Source organism: Eriocheir sinensis, chromosome 14 (genome assembly GCF_024679095.1).
Source record: "Eriocheir sinensis breed Jianghai 21 chromosome 14, ASM2467909v1, whole genome shotgun sequence".
Taxonomy (NCBI): Eukaryota; Metazoa; Arthropoda; class Malacostraca; order Decapoda; family Varunidae; genus Eriocheir; species Eriocheir sinensis.
In genome coordinates, this window is record NC_066522.1 from 14,781,423 (window position 1) to 14,805,998 (window position 24,576).

The 24,576-nt window shown below is 43.0% G+C and overlaps 1 protein-coding gene across 1 annotated transcript; it reads right to left on the reverse strand.

The window, feature by feature from the left end:
• Positions 1 to 438: 438 nt before the first annotated feature.
• On the reverse strand, positions 439 to 20,325 carry LOC126998550 (uncharacterized). The gene is made up of 3 exons (XM_050860339.1): positions 20,043 to 20,325; positions 8,253 to 8,337; positions 439 to 3,393 (listed from the first exon to the last, which is right to left on the reverse strand). The coding sequence occupies exons 1-3, from the start codon at positions 20,098 to 20,100 to the stop codon at positions 3,204 to 3,206; spliced, it is 333 nt and encodes a 110-aa protein (XP_050716296.1). The 5' UTR covers positions 20,101 to 20,325; the 3' UTR covers positions 439 to 3,203.
• Between the last annotated feature and the right edge of the window lie 4,251 nt (positions 20,326 to 24,576).

Consider the following 24,576-nt stretch of genomic DNA (forward strand, 5'->3'; position numbering starts at 1 on the left):
GATGCTGTGGTTTTTGGTTTTGGTTGTGAGGTAGGAAGTTGTTGGTTTTGTGTGTGTGTAGAGGTAGAGGTGCGTGTGTGTGTGTGTGTGTGTGTGTGTGTGTGTGTGTGTGTGTGTGTGTGTGTGTGTGTGTGTGTGTGTGTGTGTGTCTGGTAGAGAGAGAGGAGGGGAGGCAAGAGGAGGTCGTGTGGGCTTGTGGAAAGGGTTAGGTTAAATGAAATGAGGTTTAGTTAGATATGGTTTTGTGCGTTTGGCGTGGTGTTTTTATTATTAGGTAGATCAAAGGCAGTAAGGAACCAATTATCGTATTAATCATATTATTACTTTTCTATCATTCTACTCTCCACTACTGAAACTCACAAAATCAAGTCAAAGTAAAAGCTAATGAAAATTGATTGATGTTTTTGTTTTTTGTTGATAGTTGTTGTTCAGGAAACTAGAAAAATAAAATGAAAATAGTACGATAATTTGGCAACGCTGGATGGGATAGGTGTGACAGGAGGAAGGTGTGTGCGTGTGTGTCTAACAGGAAGTCGACATTTACTGCTTAGGAGGTCAAGTAGGAAGGTCTCAGAGTGTACCAGGTGTCATTAGAAAAGCTGTATTCCCTTTCATAACATCCTCTGTCTAACAAGTTTACCAATCGAAGGAGTCTCTTTGATGGGAGCTTCGATGAGAACGTCCGTGCACTCCCTCTCGCATCCTCGGTCTCCTCTCCGTTGAACCACCGCTGTATAATTCCCACTCTGTTCAACCTCCGCCGGCGCGTGTTTGGTTAATCGACAAGCAATTACAGGGCGGAGTGTTGGGCGAGAAGCGATTGCCGAGGGTGGCTGATGGTGGTGGTTGTGTGGTGGTGGTATAAAAGGAATAGGAGTGGTGTTGATGATAAAGGAGGTTGGCGGTTATGGAAGTAGTATTAATGGTTGTGGTTGTGATAAGAGTTGTAGTAGTGGTAGTGGTAGTAGTAGAGGACGTTTCGGGAGGTTGTGATAGTGGTGGTGGTGGTTATTATTTTGTGGTAGTGGTAGTTATGGAGTGGTAGTTGTAGATGGTAGTAGGTGTTGTGGTGAGTTGTGGTGACGGTATAACAGATGTTTTTGGGTAGTTGTGGTGGTTATAAAAGTGATGCTGACGGTAGTGGTTGTTGTAGTAGTAGTAGTAGTAGTAGTAGTGGTGGTAGGATGGTGCAAGTTTAGTCATTGTGGTGGTGGTGGTCGGGGTAACAATGGTGGTGATGGTGGTGGTATTGGTATCAGAAAGGCAGAGGAGAGAATACACGCACCAATACCTGGCTCACATTCCTCAGTTACTCCTAATTAGAAACAGGGGAATAGGTTACGGGTGTTGCTCATTAGTCACACAATGGAAAGCCGCGCACACGTCACTGGCGGCAATCAATCATGTTCCAACACGTTCCTCGATATCTAATAAAAAAAATAATCACGTTGCGTTTTTTCCGATAAGCCGAGTGGAAAACAACGCAGCGCTAATATAAAGGAAAGAAATATTAATAAACCAAATAAAACTAATGAAGAAACTAAATATTGATACTGGTTTTGGAGTCTTGTCTTCTAAAACACAATATTGCATTTATTCTTTCGCTTCGTTTACACCGTTATCTTCTCTAATACAATGACTCTTCGTGCTGTCTTAAGAGTGTGCAATATGAAAGAAAATTACATCCACTTGTCAAATCATACAACATCTCTCCTTCAGTACAATTCCTCAGGTCTTAAGAGCGGAAAGTCATAACGTGAGAAAGTTGCACCTGCTCGTTCACTTTGGTCAAACAACTTTCTCCCCTTCCAATACAATTAACCCATTCATGCAGGTGATCGCAATATGCCTTCAGACGAACCAGCCAGTCGGAACCTTCATCTCGGGAGACTGGAGAAGCGCGCACACACACACACACACACACACACACACACACACACACACACACACACACTCCATTGCTCTTTACGACGTGCCACTTGATAGGAATGCTTCGTGTGTGTGTGTGTGTGTGTGTGTTCCTAACGAGAGGACACGAGGGTAGATACGGCGTAGCTACATTCAGACGGTATTCACACATTTCATCCTTTTCATATTCCTCTCCTCCTTGTGTTACTTCTGTCTGTGTGTGGCAAGGGAGAGGGAGAGGATTGGCAGCTCTTTTCACCCAGCTGTCTGCGCTTACATTACTTTTCGTCAGGGTACCATTTCTTTTATGTTCCGTTGGGGTATATTGTAGGAGAGTCCGTGTGTTTATAGCGCCAGGCAGATGTATTGTTATTGGGTGTGCAGATTGATGGCGAGGACAATAGATTGATGCAAGGAGGGATCGACGTGCGTGTTGGATGTGGTGTTGTGTTTGTGTCAGTCTAAGTGATGCTGTCGGGGCGGCGGTGAATCGTCAAGAGCCTGAGAGAGATGATGCAGAGTGGTGTGAAGTAGTGTGTGTGTGTGTGTGTGTGTGTGTGTGTGTGTGTGTGTGTGTGTGTGTGGGTATGGGTGTGGGTGTGGGGCGTTGGAGGTGAATTTGGCAATGCGTTGTCGTGGCTTTCTGGTGTGTGAGGAGTTTCATTTTCTTGTGACGTTGAGAAATTGATGATACTGCAATTCGTATATGTCAAATAGTGGTGGTAATGGAGAAGGAGGACGATATAAAGAAAGGCGTAATGAGGTGAGTGTATTTCCGACTAGTTTCACTCACGCCTCCGTGGTCTAGAGGTCAGCGTTCCTGGCTATTACTCCACGGGCCCGGGTTCGAACCGTGGCCAGGGCAGTCGGCGTTCAGCTTACCCAGCTCTTCATCCTCCCTTTCGGGCTGGTCGATAAATGGCTGCCTGGGGAAATCTGGGGAAGATAAACTGTGGCAATCCCGGATTTCACATTGGCCCGTCGTCCCGAGGTAAGTGGTTCTAACCTACCACAAGCTCAATGGGTCAACGGATTGGAGTAGAGCACCGCAGCCACGCGCAGATATAGCGTATGCACCCACCTTTACCTTAGGGAAGTACAGTCAACTCAGTGCACCCGTGTTTCCTTCCACCTCCTTCTGCAATTAATCGAGAATGTCCCATTGTTAGCGGTAATGTTATCATCTGTTTTCGTAAGCCTCTTGAAGCTCATCTGCGTGTGGAACCTTCCTTTCACGCTGTTCTCTTGCCTGTGCAGCGGCGAGCCTAATTTTGAGGGTAGGGAGAGAAACAGAGCTAGTGTAGAGAGGCGGCGACCTCTTGCGGTGGGTCCTGGAGGTGGTACGGTGTGAGGGCTAGGTCGTCGAGGTGCGGGGCGTTGGTCGGGGGACACTGGTGCGGGCGGAGGTGCAGGTCTGGTCCATGGCTGATGTACCGGACTGTTCGCTGTTGCCGCACTGCCAGAGGGCGCTCCAGCCGCGTCTGGCTGCGGGAGACAAATACAGGGATTAGTTAGGCTTGGTGAGATCTACTGATAGGGTGAAATGTGTGTCATCGCTGCTGTGTGGATTATGTGTGATAAGTTCTCGGGTTGTTCGTAGCATTATAAGCATCACGCAAAAGAAAACTGAACTAATCTTTAGACACCTATCACTGGTATAAACTATGGTAAAGATGGTATGTTTCAATCTCGCCTTTATTGTAAGACGAAAATGATTGAGTTTTCCTTGAATAAGATGCCGAACACTACCGTTGAAGGCGATCCTGCAACCATAATGCTATAAGCCGTTCCTGTCACAAAGGTTTCCGCTAAGATGAAAGTTTACGTCCTGGTTACTCAAGCCTAGCAATAAGGAAAGGTTTTGCCTCAGAAAACAGACCGACTGATTGATATACAACACATGACGGCGCAGAGACTATGAATTCTGTATGATAATTGTCTAACTATTTTAGATACGCAAAGACTGCATTTATAATTAATAAGAAATAGCTAAGAAAATTGCTATAGATTCACGATAGCCTGGTAATGTAGACTGAAGGGACCAATGATGTAAGAACGACCACATGAGCAAAAACTTTCCTCATCACGCGGGACAGCGGCGTCACGTGCACCGAGAAGACAGAGGGTTGCTGAGTGTCCGCCTCGAGTGTTGTTCACGCGGTCAACTCGAGTTTCCCGGGATACGTAATTGAGACACGGACCGCACGCCACTCGGGATAATTAATAAAGTTTCCGGCATGAGAGACACAAAGGAGGACTGCGTTATTGCCGGAAGGTGGTGTCATTTGAAGTGTGTACCGTTCAATGGCGTATCATTTCAGCTGTAAAGTAACTGAGCAGCATATACTGTTAGAAGGATAGAATTTACTGAATAGCTATCGTTACAAACTCTGACGTATAATGGTAAGTTGATGGAAAAAAAAGAATGTGTCTTTTATTTGATTCCTTGGTTTTCCTCTTACAAGCATATATTCGCTTGTATTATACCGTCATTTCAGTACTTAACACGAGGCCTTGAATGCACAGTAACCGACGCCTAACTCGTCAAATTGTTGCTTTATGTTTTTAGTTCACATTCACTAGCCGAGTTTTGCTTGCTCTCTCTCTCTCTCTCTCTCTCTCTCTCTCTCTCTCAACAATGGAGCACAGATCAATTGACGCAGCGTTGACTGAATTCCAAACAGAGGCAACACAGAGACTCGGCTAATTAGACACTTCCGTCTCCCACGTGTTGGCAGGAGCAAGGCTTAATTGTCTCCTTTCGTTCTCCAAATTCAGGTGATTAGAAGTTCGTAGTACCATATCAGGTCTACATTTTATACCCTATCTCTTCAATCAATGTTCCGTACACGTGGCACCACCCTTCCTTGTCTTTTATAATTTAGAGATTTCATGATCAATTAAATAGCGAATTCAAGGATATTTTTGACGTTCTAGATTATTATAGTTAGTTTATATTGTTTAGCATAACCCGTGTCCTCAGTCATAGCAATATGAAAAAAAAGCTATCTTGTGTATTCCTTTTTTTTTTTTTTTGCGTGTAGATATAAATTATCGCCATGTTTGTTATGATATTTGTGCTGCAATAACCAGAACAGCAGTAGTGGTAGCAGCAGCAGTATTGACATCAGTAACAGTAACAGCAGTAGTAGAAGTAGTAGAAGTGGTAGTAATAATAGTTGTAGTAGTAGTAGCAGAAGTCGTAGGAGTAGTCGTTGCTGTATATAAATTATATATAAATGTTTATATTTATTTAAGTGTCCTGTAAGTCTCTGGAAATACCCTAACACATTTAGCACCTGAAGACTGATCATCAAAAAGGTTTTTCAGTAAAATTTCCATCAAATTGCCGGTAACATTCCAATGTTTACAAGAAAAAGTGTGTTACGGACGGAGCGTTAAGGCAGTGACGCGAAAAAGTCTACGGACACAGCCACCCATGTTTATATTACTGAATAGCACGTAGCACAAGAGCATGTAATACTGATTGACTACCTCCAGGAGAGTGAGAGGAAGACAGTTAACAGCAGAAGCCTGAAAAATGCTGCCAAGGCGCTATAGGAACACTTTGTTTGACTAGACAATATCGATCCTGCGAGCTCACCACTGGACCGCCACTGCCAGCAGACAGGTATCGACGGAAAGTTTGGAATAGACTAAGTGTTAGCGATGAAGAGCAGTTTTGGGACGGATGGTGAAAAGACAGACAGGCAGACTGACAGACGGACAGACAGACAGATGGACAGACAAGCAAACAGACAGGCAGGCAAGAAGAGAACGTGAAGAGAATAATAGGAGTAAAATATAGAGGAAGGAAAGTGATGTTTAGTGAAGAGAAAAAAGAAAGGAGCTCAACGATGGGAATTCTTTTGGCAGCATCGTCAGGTCCGTGGTTTGCGGGGTATTTCTTTCCATCACCAGGTGTGGCCGTGGCTCCGCTCCAGGCATTTTACCGCCTTTCAAGAGATAGAGAAACTGAAGTGTTAAAACAAGTTCCCAAGTCTATATATTCTTTTTCAGATAATTTAGCTTTGCTTCGTGTGTGTATTTAAATGAAACACAACTCTTTTTAGTTTTGCGGTTAGATTTTTAGTGAATGTTATTTTTTTGCTATCTATCTCTTCCTCTCTCTCGCTATCTCTTGTTCTCTTTTCCTTTCCATCAAGTTTTTGCCATCTTCGCCCACCATCCCTAACTCACCCTGTCAATGCATTGTTTGTTCTCGCTGTTCTATTTTGAGAGGGAATTCATATTTATGTGCGTTGGCAATGGATTACATGCTCATTTTCGTTTATATATCAAATACAGAAGAAGTAAAAATATAAGTAAAGTTTGGCTGCTGGTGATGGTCGGAGCGGCTCACTCGCCTGAGGGGACGCGCTTTTCCAAACTTTACGGGCAAAGTTTGCAACAAAATTCATGCAAAATCCAACATCATAGTTTAGTCGAACCCACGCCTCGTTATTTACCCGGCCTGCGCTTTAAATATTTTACTGTTTAGATAAGACTGATCAAACGACGGCCTCGGTGCGGGAACGAATACAGCAACAGAGTCACCAGACTGCAGTTGCTTGCCGGCGCTGCGCTCCCCATAGCACGAGGCGGACTAACAGACACCCCCCCATGATAGCACTCCGCTGTAACGAAAAAGAGAGACGTGCATGTACGCTCCGCCCATTTGCCAACTGCCCACCCGCCTGTCTGCCTCCCTGACCGTTCGTCTATCCCCTACGACTTCCCTTTCCCTTATCTGCCCTCCGTTTGCCAGCCTGCCAGCCCGTCTCCCCGTTTTTCTATCCGCCTGTTAGCTGGCCTGCCCGTTCGTCCACCTTCGTCCCCTGCCCGTCTGACATTCCGGCTTCCTGTTCGCCAGTTTCACCGTCCGCTTGCCAGCCAATCCGCCCTCCTCCCCTCCTCTCCATCCTCCTGTCTGCTTGTCTCTTTGTTCGCCCGTCTGGTAATTCTCTGTTCAACCACCCGTGTGTCCGCCTTCCTATACACTCCTCCGTCTCTCCACCCGTACGTCCAACCATCCTTCTGTCTGCTTCTCTTAAATCTGCCAGTCGTCTCGCCCATCTGTCCGTCTATCCTCCCGTCCTCCTCTTCACCCGTCCGCTGTTCTGTCCGCCCTCCCGTCCGCCTAACATTCATTCCATATCGCCCGCACGAGGCAGTATTGTTGATCCTCGCGACTTAATCAACATCCCGGCTCCCGTTGAACAGCAGAGAAAAAAAGCTGCTCGTTTCAATGAGTTTAAGTTGTTTTAATTGAGATCCAGAACATTTTGAACAGTATTTTTCCATCTGTTTGTTTTTGTTTGTGTGGTGGTGGTGGGGACGGGAGGGAGGTCGTGTGTGTGTATGTGTGTGTGTGTGTGTCAAAAAATCGTGTAGAAATGTTTCTTTTTAATGAGGATATGATGGAAGAGAAACATAACATCTAAAAAATTCAATAGCCGACCCACTCTAATCTTTTATATCTTGTCTTCTTCGTTCTCATTCTACGTACAATGATTTCTCCATAATTAATTCGTCTCTCCGTAGTTCTAACATAATCAAGCTTGAACAACTATTACTCATGCAATTACGCTTCTACAAGTATCTCATTTCTGAATAATATGAGCCAAATCCCTGAAGAGAAATTCCCGCAGCTTCGTCGAGGAGAGAGGAGAATGGAAGGGGGGGGGAAGGGGGAGGACAAGAGGGAGCAGAGGAATGTGACAAAGACAAGAGACAAAGAAAAATGGAACGAGAAAGAAAATAAAAAAAGCACAGAACCAAGAGACGAGTTATTACGAAAGATGAGAGAGCAGAACAAAAGAAAACAAGGGAAAAGAGAAGGAAAGGAAAGGAAATTACACGGAAGAAAGGGAAGGGTGTGGAAAGAATAAAAATACAGGAGAGAGAGAAAAAAGAAAGCAATCAAGAAGCAATAGATGAAACAGAAGAAGAAAGAGATAAGGGAAGAGGGAAAATACGAAAGGTCGGTGAAGAGAGAGAGAGAGAGAGAGAGAGAGAGAGAGAGAGAGAGAGAGAGAGAGAGAGAGAGGAAAGATAAATTAAAGAGAGAAAAAAAGAAATCACAGAAAATGAACCTCGAACGAAAAAAAGAACGATAAATAACGATAAAAGAACGAAAAAAATTAAAGAAATGAATAAAAGGAACTCCAGAAGAAAACCCCAAAAAGGAAACTGAATATAGAGAAAACAAATAGAAAAGAAAGAAATAGACACACACATTCACAGAGAGAGAGAGAGAGAGAGAGAGAGAGAGAGAGAGAGAGAGAGAGAGAGAGAGAGAGAGAGAGAGAGAGAGAGAGAGAGAGAGAACAGAGAGAACTCACCAGATCAAATAAATGGAGACCGCCACCGTGAGAATGAAGCCCGTGCCGACAGCAACGATCGCCATGGTCCAGAAGTTGACCTCCTCTGAAAGATAAAGAAAAAGGAGATTGAGTATATTTTTTTCTTATAATGCACACACACACACACACACACACACACACACACACACACACACACACACTAATACGTAGAAATTTCATCTAGCCACGAATACCGGAAACTCATTTTTAGGCGAATTCATGGAAATGGAAAATATTGAACACATCCACACAACATCGAATCGTCTCTTCACGTCATACAGAAATAGCCAAAAATCTCTCTCTCTCTCTCTCTCTCTCTCTCTCTCTCTCTCTCTCTCTCTCTCTCTCTCTCTCTCTCTCTCTCTCTCTCTCTCTCTCTCTCTCTCTCTCTCTCTCTCTCTCTCTCTCTCTTTCTTCCTTCTTCCATATTTATCTACTGCATTATTTTCTCATCTTTTCGTTTATACTGATCTACTATTTTATTTTCTTACTTCTTTCCTCTTTTCTGATTATTTGGTGTCCTTTAATTTCGGCAATGTCTCCAAGTTAATGTTTTTTTCTTTCTATTCATTTTTTTCCCCTTTCCCCTCGCGCCCTAAAAGCTGCTTGCCGTTTCCTTTCCCATTTTCTGCAGTCATGAAGGAAGAAAACGGGAAGCCAGTGTCATCAGGGTTGCCGGCCCCTCATCTCCTGGTCTTAATGAGCTTCTCTTGTTGCACCTTGCTGAGCGCTGTACCTTCCTTTTATTCTTCTTCTCTCCTTTCATTCCTCCTCTCTTCCATTCCCCTTCTCGTCATCCTCTTTTTTAGTTTTTCCTCTCCGTTTCACTAATCCGATATATCTCTTGTTACTATTTTTTATTTTCGCCCCTTTGTTCTTTCATTTCTTTTTACATTTCAATTTTTCAGGATTATCTTCTTTTGTTCCCTTCTTTTTTATATATATATTTATGTACTGTATTCTTGTCTTCTTTTTCCTTTTCTAATTGCTGTGCCTCCCTCAGTTTTGCTACTCCGTTTCCAATTATTTTTTTCTTTATTTTTTTTCTCATTTATTTTTTTATGTTCCTACTTTGCCCCTTTCCTCACATTCATTTTCATTTTTTATTCTATTTCGACGACTTTACTTCACAGTCATTCTTATTTTGCTTTTTCCTGGCTGTTTCATTCGCTATTTTCTTCGCCAATGTCTTCCTGCTACGTTCACTCTTTCCTTTCCTTTCCCTGCTGATTTACATTCTTAATTCTTTTACCTCTTACATCTTTGTTCCATTGTTCTTCACTTCATTTCAACTTTCTCTTTTCTTTCCTTCGTTCTTTTATTGTTTTATCCTTCATTTTGTCTGTCTTTTCTTTAGTTAGTGATTTATCGACTTAATATATTCTTCTTCTTTATTTCGTTATTATCTTCTCTCCAGTTCATCTTTTTTTCTTCTTTTGATAACTTTCCATGGTTGCTTCTTTGCTTTTATTATCACACGACCCATTTGCCTCCTCGTTCAGTTGGTTTTATTTCTCCATTTTCTCCTTTACACCCACCTCCTCGGCTCCACCAATCCTTCACTTTGACACCATCCCCTTCAGTTTCATTTCTGTCCCGTCCTTTCTTCCTCCTCCTCCCCTTTCCCACCTACAACAAAAATGTCATTCAATCACCATACATCTTCTTTCCCCCTCCAGTATTTTCTTTCCTTTCTCCTGCTCCCCTCACCCCTTGCTTCCACTCTCCCATCCACTCTCTTTAATTCCCCTCCTGTTCCACCCTACCTTCCCCTTTCCGACCCTCCTTCGCGCCCAGCCTCTCTCTGCCCTCCATTCAGCCTCCATGAAAAAAGTATTGAGTGAATGCTGTGGAGCGTGACCGTTGGGATTGTTTGCGTGCGTGTGTGTGTGAATGTGTGTGGGTGGGTGGGTGTGGTGGGTGGGTGTTTGGGTGTGGGTGTTTGTGGGGTGTTTGTATGTATGAGTGTTTTTTTGTTTCTTTCTTTGTTTACTTGTTTGTGTGTCTGTTCGTTGTCCAATTACGGGAGATAAATATCCTCACATTTTTTTTTTTTTAGTTATTAGATCATTGAGCTTTCATTCTTATCGTCTCTTTCATGTTATCAATTTCCCTCCAGTCATAACGAGCCTGTTTGGTTTCTTATTCCAGTGCGTATTTTTAGAACACAATCATAGAGCCAATATTTGCCTTATCATTTCTACGATTTGTTGCTTTTAACTTATGAATCATTTTTATAACTTATTTTGATTTTCGGGGAAGATTTCTGGTGTAGGACTGTTCCATAAATGCACTATGTGACTTTGCTTTCTGTTATTAAAAAAGAAAAGAGACCAGCTACGTAGATACCGACTAAGATTTTGAAGACCCTTGATCAAATGAAGTAGTGAACATACGTCAATAATGATACTTTTTTTTTATATATATGTAACATCGAGCGTTTGTAGGCAGTAAACTGTTAATGACTTGTTTCTCATACACAGTAAGAGAAACGAAAGTTGTCGTATGCATTGCCTTAAGGAATGGGCGACACAGAAACACACTCTCCCTTCTTTGGCTCGTCGTCAGTGCAGCGTCTCACCCGCGGCAGAGAGAAAGAGAAAAAGGTTTCTTTCCCCGGAAAGGAAATTCCCCCAAACTTCCTCAACGGCGTGTGAAAGTTGGTCGCTTCCTGTCAACTTTCTTTTCACGCCTTTATGTTTCTTATTTGAGGACAGTGCGTGGGGAGGCTCAGAATGTTTCCTATTTTTCTCTCTCCCTCAATAGAGTATAAGTTATTTTGTCTAATGAGAATTTGAAACACTTGCTAATCGATTTGAGTGTCGCTAATAACTGAGTGACATTTTGTAAGACACACCAAATACATATCACTCAAGTTTTGTATTGTTTGGAGACCTGCTTGACCGATACCAGGAGAGGAGTGATTGTGAGAGGATCGGCTTGAAGATTAATGCCTTTTCATTGTGGTGAGTTCACTGGAGCTTACTTTTGGGATAGCGCGACCAGTCTAGGAACGGAACTGCCGTAAAATAAAAGCCATTCGTTTCAGCGGTTTCTCTCTTTTAATTGGTTTCGCTGCGTGCCTCTTCCACTCCCACGAAGCAATGGTCCTCCTGCTGTCTGTTTACTTAGGTGTTGTAAACCCTTGCTAACTGTGCTCTGCCTCTTTGCTCCCTCCCATTGTTTGCACGTTTATCGTATCTCATGAACTTGTTTGTCGCATGCTTCTTCTTGAGAGTAATAACCTCACCAATCTTGCGAGTTCAATACACTTATCACCATTATAGTTTAGAAACATATTATATTATACTAGGAAGACATATAAAGACAGATAAACAGACAAACAGGCAGGCAGATGATACAAACAATACATGCAGAAAGAAACAGACATACAGGCAGAAAGACAGACAAACATTGAAAGAAGGGAAGCACAGGGAGGCAGGCAGACATACAGACAGATACAGTACGACATAGACAGACAGATAAACAGACAGACAGGCAATCAAGGAGAGGAATAGAGAGCCAGACAGGAATGCAGACAGACAGACAGACAGACAGACAGACAGGCAGACAGATATGCACAGAAACTACACAGAAGTAAAGCCAACGAGCCAGACATGCAGGCAGAAAGCAAAATTAAAGTGAAGAAGTAAAATGAGTGAAAGAATAAAATCTAAAAGAGGAATGTCATGTAGTTTCTCTTAGGCGACGGCAACGTACAGCCCGTCTCCTTTCATATCCATTCCCTCCTTTCCCTCCCACAGACACTGATGGTGGTGCTGGTGCTGATGGTGGCGGTGGTGGTGCTGGTGCCTAAGCCAGACGCGGAGGCTGTTTGATCAGAGGTGAGGAGGGAATTACCTATTATCCCGAATGATGGGGCGAGGACGAGGGAGGCAGGGGAGCAGGGAAGACGTGAAGGTGGTGACGAGAGTGAGAGAGAGAGGTTGGGGAAGGGGAGCATGAGAGACGAGGGGAATGAGAGAGGCGAGGAGAAATTAGAGAGAGAGGGGATGGGGTAGAGGAGAATGAGAGACGGGGGGTAGTACGAGCGAGAGGGGAAAGAATGAGAGAGAAGGGGAGATAAATGAGAGAGAGGGGAGGATAAATTAGAGAGAGAGGGGATGGGGTAGAGGAGAATGAGAGACGGGGGGGGGGGGGGTTAGTACGAGAGAGAGGGGGAAGAATGAGAGAGAGAGGTGGGGAGAATGAGAGAGGCGGGGAGAATGAAAGAAAAGGGAGAGAGAGAGAGAGAGAGAGAGAGAGAGAGAGAGAGAGAGAGAGAGAGAGAGAGAGAGAGAGAGAGAGAGAGAGAGAGAGAGAGAGAGAGAGAGAGAGAGAGAGAAATATCTATAAAAAATCCCTACAATGCAATACCTCTGTAATTATATAGAACAGTCACATTCTGTACCTTCAGACTGCAGCAAACAGTTAAATCAGTCTTTTTTGGTGGGGGAATATACGAGTGACATGATTCCAACGGTTCGTAAGAGTCTTTCATTCTAAAAACAGCACTGGGAAAAACTCGCTGCTTGGTATAAAAATATTAGTTTCCCCCCCCCTCGCTTGACTCATGAGAAAGAGCAGGAAAATATGCAGGAGCTGGTGCGCAGGGAGGAAAATGTGAGAGAAATTTTGGGTGCAGTATAATTATTTAATGCTTAGGGGGAAAGACTAAAAACTAAAATACAAAAAAAAATAGAGAGGACTAAAAACTAAAACAAATAAAGGTTAGAGAGAAGACTAAAAACTGAAAATGAAAAAATAATAGTTGTAGGGAAGACTAAAAACTGAAAAAAAAAATAATGGTTGGAGAGAAGACTAAAAACTGAAAAATAAACAAAATAATGATAAGAGAGAAGACTTAAACCCAAAAATAAAAATAAATTATAGAGAAGACTAAAAACTTAAGAAAACTAAAAAAAATAATGATTAGAGAGAAGACTAAAAAATAAAAAAATAAAAATAATGATAAGAGAAAAGACTAAAACCTAAAAAATAAATGATAGAGAAAACTAAAAACTAAAATAAACTATAAAAAAAAAGATGAATCCGAGCTGCGCCGCGTTTATGTTTTCTGAGGGTCCTTTCTTGGGAGTATTCGCCGCTGTCTCCCGCCCTACGCAGCAGAAAATTGCCCTCCATCCAGTGATTCATTTTGTGCGTCACCTAAAGTAATATATTAAAGTGGAAGGGAATCTCGGAGACACCTGTGACCACGTGGGGGAAAAAATCTTTCTAACAAGCGACAGCAGAAGGAGAGGACGACATGAAAGAGAAAGTACAAGGAACATGATGATAATAAGCTATAAAACTAATGGCTTATAAGCATAGCGATCTAATAAGGATCTAATAAGAGATTGATTTAACTGTTTGCTGCAATCTGAAGGTACAGAATACGTGACTGTTCTTATATGATTACACCGAAATTGTGTTTTTTTTCTACAGATATTTCTCTCTCTCTCTCTCTCTCTCTCTCTCTCTCTCTCTCTCTCTCTCTCTCTCTCTTCTCCAGAAATAGAAGTTAATAAATGAAATTAACCATTGGCTATTGAAATGAACTGCAAATACTTGAGGAATATTGAAGAATGCTATAGAAGGAAACGGGTTGAAGTTAATAAAAACAAACTTGAAGTAAAAGAGAGGATAAAAGAGAGGAAAAAGTGACACGGGGCGTAATTCCAGAAGATTAAGCAAAGAGGGAATGGGAAAAATTCATGAGGTTCTGGATGATCAAAGGGCCGGGAGTCGAGCTTGAAAAAGGAACTGGGAATAAAACGAAATTACTTAAATTCATTAAAAAAAAAAAGGCAAAAAAAGAACTCCTGGAAAATTTCACCTTCAGATTTTTACGAGCTACAGAGGAGGAAGATAGAAGAGCGGAGGGAGAAAAATTCCAATCGAAGTTTTAACCAGCAAAGAAGAGCTATGAATATGATGCATACGCTACATGTGTGTGTGTGTGTGTGTGTGTGTGTGTGTGTGTGTGTGAGTGTGTGCGTGTGCGTGCGTGTGTGTGTGGGTGAGTGAGTGTGCATGTGCGTGTGTGTGTGTATGTGTGTGTGTGTGTGTGTGTGTGTGTGTGTGTGTGTGTGTGTGCGTGTGGTGCAGTTTTGATATCCTCCTGCCCATATTCTCAAACATTTCGGAGCTTTCACACCCATGTTTAATAATGCTTCCGTAGAGGTTGTATCAGCATTTCCATGGGTATTTTTATAAGTCTAGTAACAGCTTGACAAGACTCCTTCACCATGAACGTTGAAAACTCTCATGAGAACCCGACTAATCTCCTTGGTGGCCTTGGTAAATATTTGTTGTGAGAGCCGAGAGCGTCTGAGAACACAGTCCATAGATAAGTTAAGTACGCGTCCAGTGCAAGACAACAACCCCGAAAGATTTGGGGTGTATGCGTGGACTTGGTGGCGAGAGAACTAAAGTTGCCCTGGTGTTGGTGTTCCTGCTGCGAGCCGCGAGACAGAATAGGGCGGGGAGGGGGACGCCTGGCTTCCTGCCGCCTCGAATCCTCCCAGACAGCCCCCGACCGCCCGGCCCTCATGCCTTTTTACATAATTGCAAGGAATGGCCAAGAAAGACAAAGTGAGGAAGAGAAGGAGAGAGGATGAAAAGAAAACGAGAGGGGAAAAGAAGGAAAATGTTTGTGTATGCATTACGTATATATGAAAGTCTCCTAGCTCAGACGGTGGCAAAATAGGTTCCCTCTTTTGCGCGAAGCTGCTTCCTGGCACGCGCTAAAAACTCCCACAACTCACACGGCACCGCTATTACCTTTTCCATTCCCTCGCTCTGACTCCTACATTACCTGGCCTTACCTCACCCGGCGCTGATGTGGGAAAAAAAGGGAAGGAGGGAGTAGGAAAACAGAACCAAGTAATGAAATGAAAGCAAGATGAAGTGCACGTTTTGGGAGGCGCTGGAGAACTTTGGGTATAATGAATTTTCTCTATAGTTGAATTTGATGGTTTATGGCTTAGCGTGTAGAGGAACGAGTAAAGAAGTGAGTAGGGAAACGGAACCAAGTAAATAAAACAAGATGAAGATGCAGGAGTATATGTTTTGGGGGCGCTACAGAGCTTTGAATATAATGAACATTCTCTAATAGTTCAATTTGATCATGTTTGGCTTGGCGGGTAGAGGAGTGAGCAAAGAAGTGATGAATCAGGTCAAAAAGGACAATAGGATGATGTAGGAGTGTACGTTTTGAGGGCGCTACAGAACTTTGGGGATATTGAACTTTCAGCATAGTAGAGTTCGATAAATTTTACATGGCGGATAGATTGCGTGGATATCTCCGGTTGCAAGAAAGGAAGCATATCAGGAAAAAACGAGAGGAGGAAATAGAAGTCTAGGGTAAAGACGGAAACTGTTTTCATATAGCGATGTGTGTAGCTTTAAAAAGACTCGACTATGATCTTTTCTCTGTCTCTTTCTCTGCAAAGTAAAGTTATTCGAAAGAGAAATTTGGAGTGTAAAGATTCGATATTGCAAATCGTAAAAAAAAGAATAAATGTATATATAAAAAAAAAACGAAACCCAGGACTTTCGCGCAAGAACAAAGAAGAGATCCCGAGTGTAATGATCCGTGTGCGTGTGTGTGCGTGTGCGTGTGCGTGTGTGTGTATCCGCCCCCTTCCGCGTGAATACTCATTGAAAAAGATGCAAAGCTCAAGGGGATCGGAAATGAGAAAGAAATTACGGCGTCGAGGGGAATGAGAAACTGAATCTGGCGGGGGAGAAATGGCGGCGAGGAAGAAGGGAGGAGGAGGAGGAGGAGGAGGAGGAGGAGGAGGTGGCGAAATGTATGAGAATAACAAAAAAGAAACATATATAGTGGCGGTGTTTCCAAGGAGACGTTTGTGTGTGTTTCTCTCTCTCTCTCTCTCTCTCTCTCTCTCTCTCTCTCTCTCTCTCTCTCTCTCTCTCTCTCTCTCTCTCTCTTATAGAGCATACAGACGTTAGGGTCCTTGCCAGGTCGTGTAGCCTAACTATTTTCCGCTTCTCTGTAACAACGATGGTAAAAGTAGATACCTGTGTGAGTTGCATAAAAAAAAATAAAAAATAAAAAACGGAAAAATGCTGTTATCGGTATTCTTCAACGTTATTTTTATCGTTTTTATATTCATTCCGTTTTATTTAGCATTCTAGTTTTCCACGGCGGCGAGTTTGCGAGTTTATTTTTCTCTCAAGCGACATAAGTTTACTTTTTCCTACCTAATGCCTTTTTTTTTCGTTTTGTCATCAGTATGTTGCAATGACCAATTAAGAGAGAGAGAGAGAGAGAGAGAGAGAGAGAGAGAGAGAGAGAGAGAGAGGCAATGAGAGCGAGAGCTAGAGAGAGAAAGATATAGTGATTTTGTCTGCCTAAAGAGAGAAACGAGAAACAGAAAACGAGTGCGAGTGAGGTTGATAATTGGATGGTACATATTAAATTAAGAGGCTCACTGTTCTTCCTTGACGCGGTCTAAACGTTATACCCTCTCTCTACCCTGGGGACGGAAAAAAGATGAAAAAAAAAAAACTTATATTATTCATCGCGCCATTCTTTTTGTTGGAGAGGGAGGTGGCGGTGGTGGTGGTGGTGTTGGGTAGGGTAGCATATTTCCGAAGTGTCTACATGATTGGCACTTTCACGAGCCGCTGAGCCGTGGGCGTCGCTCAGGTCGTATTCTTAAACGTATCGGGCTCCTACTCCGACTATTTCCCAAGGCCACAAAGAAGATTAACCGGGTTTTCATGGTCGATATTTCCGTTCATGGTGCAGAAGTTGTGTCGAGGTATAACTAGGAACACAAAACAGGCCATGAAAATCCCAGGAACTTCTACACGACTCTTTCCAGAGAGTCTTCATGAGGTATACCGATACGTTTAACAATACTGGCTGTAGCTCACAAACTAAGCACGTAACCCTCCTCTAATCACTCTCAGTATTAAAAGCAAAACTATTCCAACTTATCTTAATTCATCATAACTAACCTAGCCTTAACCAGAGGAATATGCGTCGTGGTAGTGGTGTGGGTGAGAGAGGAGAGAAGTAAGGGTGTGCGAGTTGGTTCCTAGATGGCGTTGCTCATCACGTCGTCGACCCTCTTTTGTTTCTTCATTGAGGGTTGTCAGTCTCCTTCCTCGTTCTCGTTCTCTCCCCCACCAGGGTATCAGTGTTTTTATCTCTCACCTCCTGCTCCTGCTTCTCTCTCCTTTTTTCTTTTCTTTGTCTTCCTCCTCCTCGTCTTCATCTTTGTGTCACCTCCTCCATATCGTACTCGTTATTTTTCTTCATCCGCTTCCTCCTTCTGGTTCATATCATGCCCTTGTTTTTCTCCTCCTCCTCCCCCTCCTCCTCCTCCTCTTCCTCTTCCTCTTCCTCCTCCTCTTCCCTCGTAGTCGCACTTTCAGAGGACCAACAAGATCTTTATCAAATTATTTCTTCTTTTGTCTTCTCTAACGGAGCAATCAAATGGAAAAGAAAAATCGGAAGGGAAAATAATATCCGTGTGTGTGTGTGTGTGTGTGTGTGTGTGTGTGTTTGCCTGGTTGTGTTTGCCAGTGCCGAGTCAACAGCCGATGGGTTTTCGCTTGTGCGGTCTCGCCTCCAGCTCTGAATTAATCTGCTTACCTTTGAATCAGTGAATGCTCTCTGTGTATATCCTTTTACTCGTCCGCGGGCAGTCTGTTCGTGTATTTGTGTGTGTGTGTGTGGAGGGGCGGGGGAAGGGGCAGGTGACGTATGTGCGCGTGTGCATGCGTGCGATATGGAAGGAAGGAGAAGGCTTGAAAAACTCGACTGACAAGCATGCATACATTGACAGACGGAAATGTGGGTAGACTGGTCGACTGGTCCATATTCTTAAACGTACCAGGCTCCGATGACGACCATTTTCCAAGCTCACAGAGAAGATTAACCGGGTTTTCATGGGCGATTTTCCCGTTCAAGGTGCAGAAGCCGTGTAAAACTATCTCTAGGATCACAAAAAAGTCCATGAAAATCCCAGGAGCTTCAAATAGAGGCTTTGTAAATAGGCGAACTGAGGCGCCGATACTTTGAAAATACGGACTTTAGCCAACATTCTACAAAGAGACTGAAAAAAATAGAAAAGTCAGACATACAGGTAGCAGGGAGAGACTGAGTATATGCTGCTGCAGGTGTGCGGGAAGGAGGTACAGCAAGTATGAGTGTAGTGAAGCGAAAGATACGGAAAAGAGCTCCATTATGCTCTCAAGGGTGACTCCCGTGTTGAGGGTCTTGATGACGTCGAGGAGTTTTATATATAGACGGTTTAGACCTTCTGTGGCTTCTCATCTCTCTGTGCTCCGCGGAATCTCGGGAGTGTTGTAATGGAGACTTCTTGGGCGAGGCGGTGGACGGTATGGGGTCGGCTGATCTTCTGTGTTTTCTAGCCTTTCTGTGCCTTCCCGACCTCTTGGAAGTTTTGGATACGTCGGCGACCTCGGGAGCTTTCTTGCGCCTGTTCTGTGTGGTGTTCTGCGCGGTGTTCTCATCCTCCGCTGCGGGCTGTGTGACGGAGGTTGCAGAACTAACGGGCTCTGAGGTGTCTGGAGTGGAAAAGCTCAGCACCTCATACGTGTTTAGTGTCTCCGGTGAGCCGCCCGGAGGCAGAAGATGCTCGTCCGTCATCATCTTGAGCTCGACAACCGGATCGTGGAGCGCCGGATCCTCCAACTTAGATTCCCTCTCAAACGCATCCGGCGCAAGCATCACCTGAGACTCCCCCGCTAGAACCTCCTGATTGGATGAGAATTGTAACGCTTCTGTTTTGTTTTCGAAGGAGCTCATAGAATCCTCCATAACATTCATATGCAGATTAGTAAGGAAACAGAGGTGGGACACTACGACGAGGGCGATCACGGCGCAGCCCACGATGTTCACCACCACGCAGACACTCGCCAGCAGCGTCACTTGCTGGGCTAAATCTTGGATGCGCGGGGACGATACACTCATGACATAATAAAAAAATATCGAGTTTGAACTTAATGATTTTTAGAACTAATAAATTTTAGGTATTAAGACTACTACTGTTGCTGCTGGTGAGGGCTTGAGTACCCATATTGAGTTTGAAGTTATTAAGATTTTTAGATCTAACAAATTTTAGCTATTAAGACTACTACTGCTGCTACTTGTGAGGGCTGGTGGATGGGGCGTGGAGCTGGTGTGGGGGAAAGGAGAACCCCTAACCCCCCCACCCACATCCATCCACACACACTTCTCTGGCTTACACGAACATTAGCAGAAAAGAACCCAAGCAAATACGAACATGAAATAGGCACCTGATGCATGATTCTTTAGTAGGTGGTTTGTTACTTTGCAGTGAAGACGGTGCTACAGGAAGGTGGTGAGGAGATGAACTACGACAACGTTTGCATCGATCCGTTCAATCTCGTATGGAAAAAAATAAGGACGATAAACAAGGAAGAAGAAGAGAAGAAGAAAAAGAAGAAGAAGAAGAAGAAGAAGGAAAAAGAAGAAGAAAGGGAAAAGGAAGAAGGAGACCACCAAGAAGTTGACCAAGAAGACGAAGAAGAAGAAGAAGAAAGAAGAAGAAAAAGAAGAGGGATAGGAAGAGGAAGAATAATAAGAAGAAAGGGGGCGAGATGTCAGATCGGTGTACTCAGACAATAACAACACCACAACAGACAGACAGGCATTGACAAGAGGAGCGGCGACAACAGACAGACAGGCATTGACAAGCGGAGAGGCGTGCGACAGGGAGGACGGAAACTGTTGCCTATACTCACGGGGCAGGTACTGGGCTTGGGCTTGGGACAGGTAGCGGAAGGTGTGGTTGCTCTTCATGGCTGTGACTGTAGTACCTTTGTTTTTATCTCTTTCGTTTGTAAGCGTCACTGTCTCGTCGCTTCTGTCTCTCTCTCTCTCTCCTTCCTCCTCCCACTCAGCTTCACTCACTCGCCTACTGCTTGTCTTCACGAACTCAGGTGAACACTCCCTTAATCTCTGCGCGTGTTTCAAAGGATTCTTGCTTGCTGGACTTAGTTTACGCAGTCACTCCGTATTTCAGCCTTTTTTAAGTTGAGTCCGAAGTTAGTGTTTTTTCCTTGCTCTCTCTCTCTCTCTCTCTCTCTCTCTCTCTCTCTCTCTCTCTCTGCGGAGATGCACTGAGGAACGTTGCTTTCGAAAATTCGTGTCTTCTTTCTCGTTTTAGTGATTGGCTGATACTTCCTCCAAGCGTTTTATTTATCCTTTTTTTTATCTATTTATAGGAAAGGATAATCTCTTCTATCGTGCTCTGAAGGGAAAAATATATATTGTGAGGATGCTTCTCTCTCTCTCTCTCTCTCTCTCTCTCTCTCTCTCTCTCTCTCTCTCTCTCTCTCTCTCTCTCGAATGGAGCTTGGTATAGTGTGTGTGTGTGTGTGTGTGTGTGTGTGTAAGCCCTTAGGTAGCCTATCTGAGGGGAGTGAGTGCGGAAGGGAGGAGGGGGTCAATAGCTGGGACTTTAGGGTTAACGAAGAGGGGGAGGGGGGGGGGGTGGAGGGGAAAGGGGAGGGCTCAACGTGGTCCCTCTGAGGCCGCATCTCCGCCAGATAGCGCCACTGAGCCCGGAGCTTCCGCCTCATGCATACAAGTAAAGCTAGCTGGGGGCCACTCGTGTTATTGAATTATTTCACACACACACACACACACACACACACACACACACGCACGCACATATACGTAAATTAAATCATGAATGGAAAAGCGTAGATGTAAATTTAGAAGTTAAATGATAGAAATGTGATTAAATGTAGGCCACGCGAGCTTGGAGGTACACACACACACACACACACACACACACACACACACACACACACGCAAATTAAATCGTGAATGCAAATAGTAGTAGATATGAATTCAAAGATATATATATATATATATATATATATATATATATATATATATATATATATATATATATATATATATATATATATGATAAAATGCAAGAAAATGTGGGAAAAGCGAGCGTGGGTTAAAACACACACACACACACACACACACACACACACACACACACACACACACACACACACACACACACACACACATTGTCTTTGTTCCCTCCACATCCATGAATAAAATAAAATCGTATATGTAGTTTCATCTGCACGGGAATACATTTTGTTTGTTTTTTGCTTCCCCGCGTCCCAGGCTCTAGAAACCTAAGCAAACCTGACATCATTTTAATATTTAGACTCAGACTTTTTCGGGGCGTTTTTCATGGTCTTCTGTTATACGTTAAGAGGTGTCGCAGAGTACCCATTGATAAGAGAGCATGTTAAAGAAGGGTTACAATGTTCTCGGTGTTAGCTTCTGCCTGTGAACGCATTTCCAGATAAATGTTGAAAGTCGCGATACCGGTTGTCAGGTAGGTGGACGTTTTGAAGAGACCAGCTGTTGATTACCGTTCAGCAATAAATTCCCTAGATATTCCTTAGATTCCTTAGATATTCATTAGATTTCTTAGATATTCATTAGATTCCTTAGATATTCCTCAGATATTCCTTAGATTCTTTAGATATTCCTTAGATTATTTAGATGCTCCTCAGATTCTTTAGATATTCTTTAAATTCGTGAGTGCCTTGTTTTTCTGGGAATCAAATAACAAAACCACAACAATGAACGTTCGTATCACAAGGAAAGACGAAGAAAAGCAACTCAGCGAGAAAATAAAGAAGATCTGAGGTTTGAGATTTTTTAATTTTATTTCTTGGAATCAAATAATAAAACTTCATCACATGACCTTCACTTTAAAGAAAAAGAAAATAGTTCAGCGGGTAGACAAGTTCCTTATTTTACATTTAGACTGATTCGCTAATATTTTAATCGCAATTCATTTTATTTGGGTTATGATGCATTTCTTAAGGGACTAATGTAGATTCCTTATTATTTCCATCTCTAATCACGAGAGGAAAGTTGATTAGTTGATCCATGAAAAAAGTGTGACGTTAAAAGATCTAATTAGCACCATGTTCTATTTCTGAGCTTGTATTTATTTTTAAGTTCTCTATTGTTATATTTATTGAGTTCCTTTATCATGTTTTTAATTAATTACTGTTTTTTTTGTAGTCTTATATTATAGTTTATTTAGTTTTATATTCGGCGCCATATGACCGTTGCGGCGCCAAGAACTGAACGCCCCAATAATCAATCAATCCATTGTTGTAGCAAAGTTTAAGTCGCACTCGTTAATCTTTTACCGCCATCTTTTTCCTTCTAGCCTTCTGCCCTCTTCCCCCTACTCGCCGTCATCCTCTTCCTCTTCTTTATTTTTACCCTCCTCTTTCTCTCTTCGTCTCCTCTGCTGTGATAAAAACATTCTTCTTTCCTCTTCCTTCTCCTCTCCCCCCTCTTTTACCTCATTATTTTTCTCTACCTCCCACAACCCACCTTCATATCCTCCCATCCTCCTCCTCCTCCTCGTCTTTGTTTTATCTTCATTCTTACTTCGCTTCCTTTACTTCGATATAAACATTCCTGTATTTTTCTAGCCTGGCAGATAACGAGTCGTGGCAGCCAGCGATCCCTAAACTTAATTACCTCTTTCTTTCCGGTCTCAGAGGCTGTCGTGTTGTGGTCCAGGTGTGTGTGTGTGTATGTGTGGAGGCGACGGACGAGGTAAGACGATGTGGAGTGAGGGGGAAACGAGGGTAAGCGTGAGGGTGAAGGTGGGTATGAGTAAGGGGGAAGCATGTGGGTGTGTGAGGGTGAGGTTGAGACGCAATAGAGATTAGAGGATCGAAGAGTGTGTAACTTTTTCGGTCGTGAAGGGAAACTGAAGTAGACGTATTTTCCTTCTCTCTTTGTGTATTCTGGTGGAGGGGGGGGGGGGGGGCACGGTGTTTTGTCTGTGTGTGAGAGAGTTTGCTGCACTGAATTTGACACTTGGAGATAATGAGATAAAGTATAAAGACTCTTCATATCGCTCTCAAAGTCTCCTGGAAGCTTTGACATGACCAACCAGGGACAATATAAGGAGCGTGTCCAGTTTAGGCGCTCCGATAGTTTTTTTGTTATTCTTCGATGCGATTTGGTTATTACAGATTTTCTATATAAACTATATCGCAGCTGCTTCGTTCCTGTTGTAGAGCTTACGGGGTGTAGTAACATTACTTTCCACACCTGACGAGCATAGACTTTATAATAATGGTCATGGAGAGAAGAAAGGAGGAAGAAAAGTTAGAAAAGATGAAATAAAAAATGGAAGAAAAGGAAATGAAGGAAAAAAGGATGAAGAAAGAGCGGAATAAAAAAGGAATAAAGAAAGTTGGAAATAATGGATAAACAGAGAAAGGAAGGAAGCTAGATAGAAAAAAAAGAGAGAGAGAGAAAAGAAAGAAGGACTGAAGAGTATATAGTAGAAGAGAGAGAATTATAGCGGTAAGAGGCGGGCAGCTCCAATGGACCGCACAAAGAAGATAAACAGCAAGCGGTCGGATGATCATTACCCCACCAAAGCCTTCCGCAACGGCCACGTCTGCAACAAGTGTCGGTGGTCCGTAATGACTGTTGTGTAACCAATGGCCAATATCACGCACGAGTCCACCGCAAGCGATCGTGACAAGAGAGAAAGAGGGAGTTCATGGCCTCAAATTAACGTAGCCGCGGCGCCATTAGTGGAAGATGTAATGGTAGTAGGAGTAGGAGGAGGAAGAGGAGTAGTAATGGAGTAGTATAGACAAGACGAGTGAGTAGCTAAGAGTTTTCAGAGGAGGGGGATTGAAAGAGTTGTAGAAGAAAGAGAAACAGAAGAAAAAAGAAAAAGAGAAGAAAAATAAAAATAGAAATCCTGTGAAATCCTGTGATATATAAGTGGACTAAGAAAATGATGATGAGGAGGAGGAGGAGGGGTAAGAAGAAGAAGAAGAAGAAGAAGAAGAAGAAGACGAGGGAGGAGAAGTTAAGAAGACGGAGGCGATAACGAGAAGAAGAGAAAGCAAAGACGAAGAATAAAAAGAAAACAAGAAAAGGCAAAGGAAGAAGAAGAAGAAAATGAAGAAGAAGAAGTAGAAGAAGAAGAAGAAGAAGAAAATAAAAGATGAAAATGAAAACGAATTAGCACTGGTGTGAAAAACTTGTGGTGGTGAAAGGAAAATAAAAAAAAATAAGAAAAGGAGAAAAAGAAAAAGGAAAAACGAAAAGGAGGAAGAGTAAACCATTTTCACGCACAATCAAAAGGAAAAATATAAAAGAGAAGGAAAAGAAGAATTAGAACTACTGTAAAATTATGTGGCAATGAAGGAAATACAAGAAAAGAAGAGGAAGAAAAAGAAG

Bases quoted from the DNA above. Each gene is read 5' to 3' on its own strand.
- LOC126998550 (XM_050860339.1), bottom strand. From the start codon at position 20,100: ATGAAGAGCAACCACACCTTCCGCTACCTGTCCCAAGCCCAAGCCCAG. The intron at 8,338-20,042 runs GTGAGTATAGGC...TTTATCTTTCAG, and splicing joins CCAAGCCCAGTACCTGCCCC to AGGAGGTCAACTTCTGGACC. The intron at 3,394-8,252 runs GTGAGTTCTCTC...TGTCTCCCGCAG, and splicing joins GTCTCCATTTATTTGATCTG to CCAGACGCGGCTGGAGCGCC.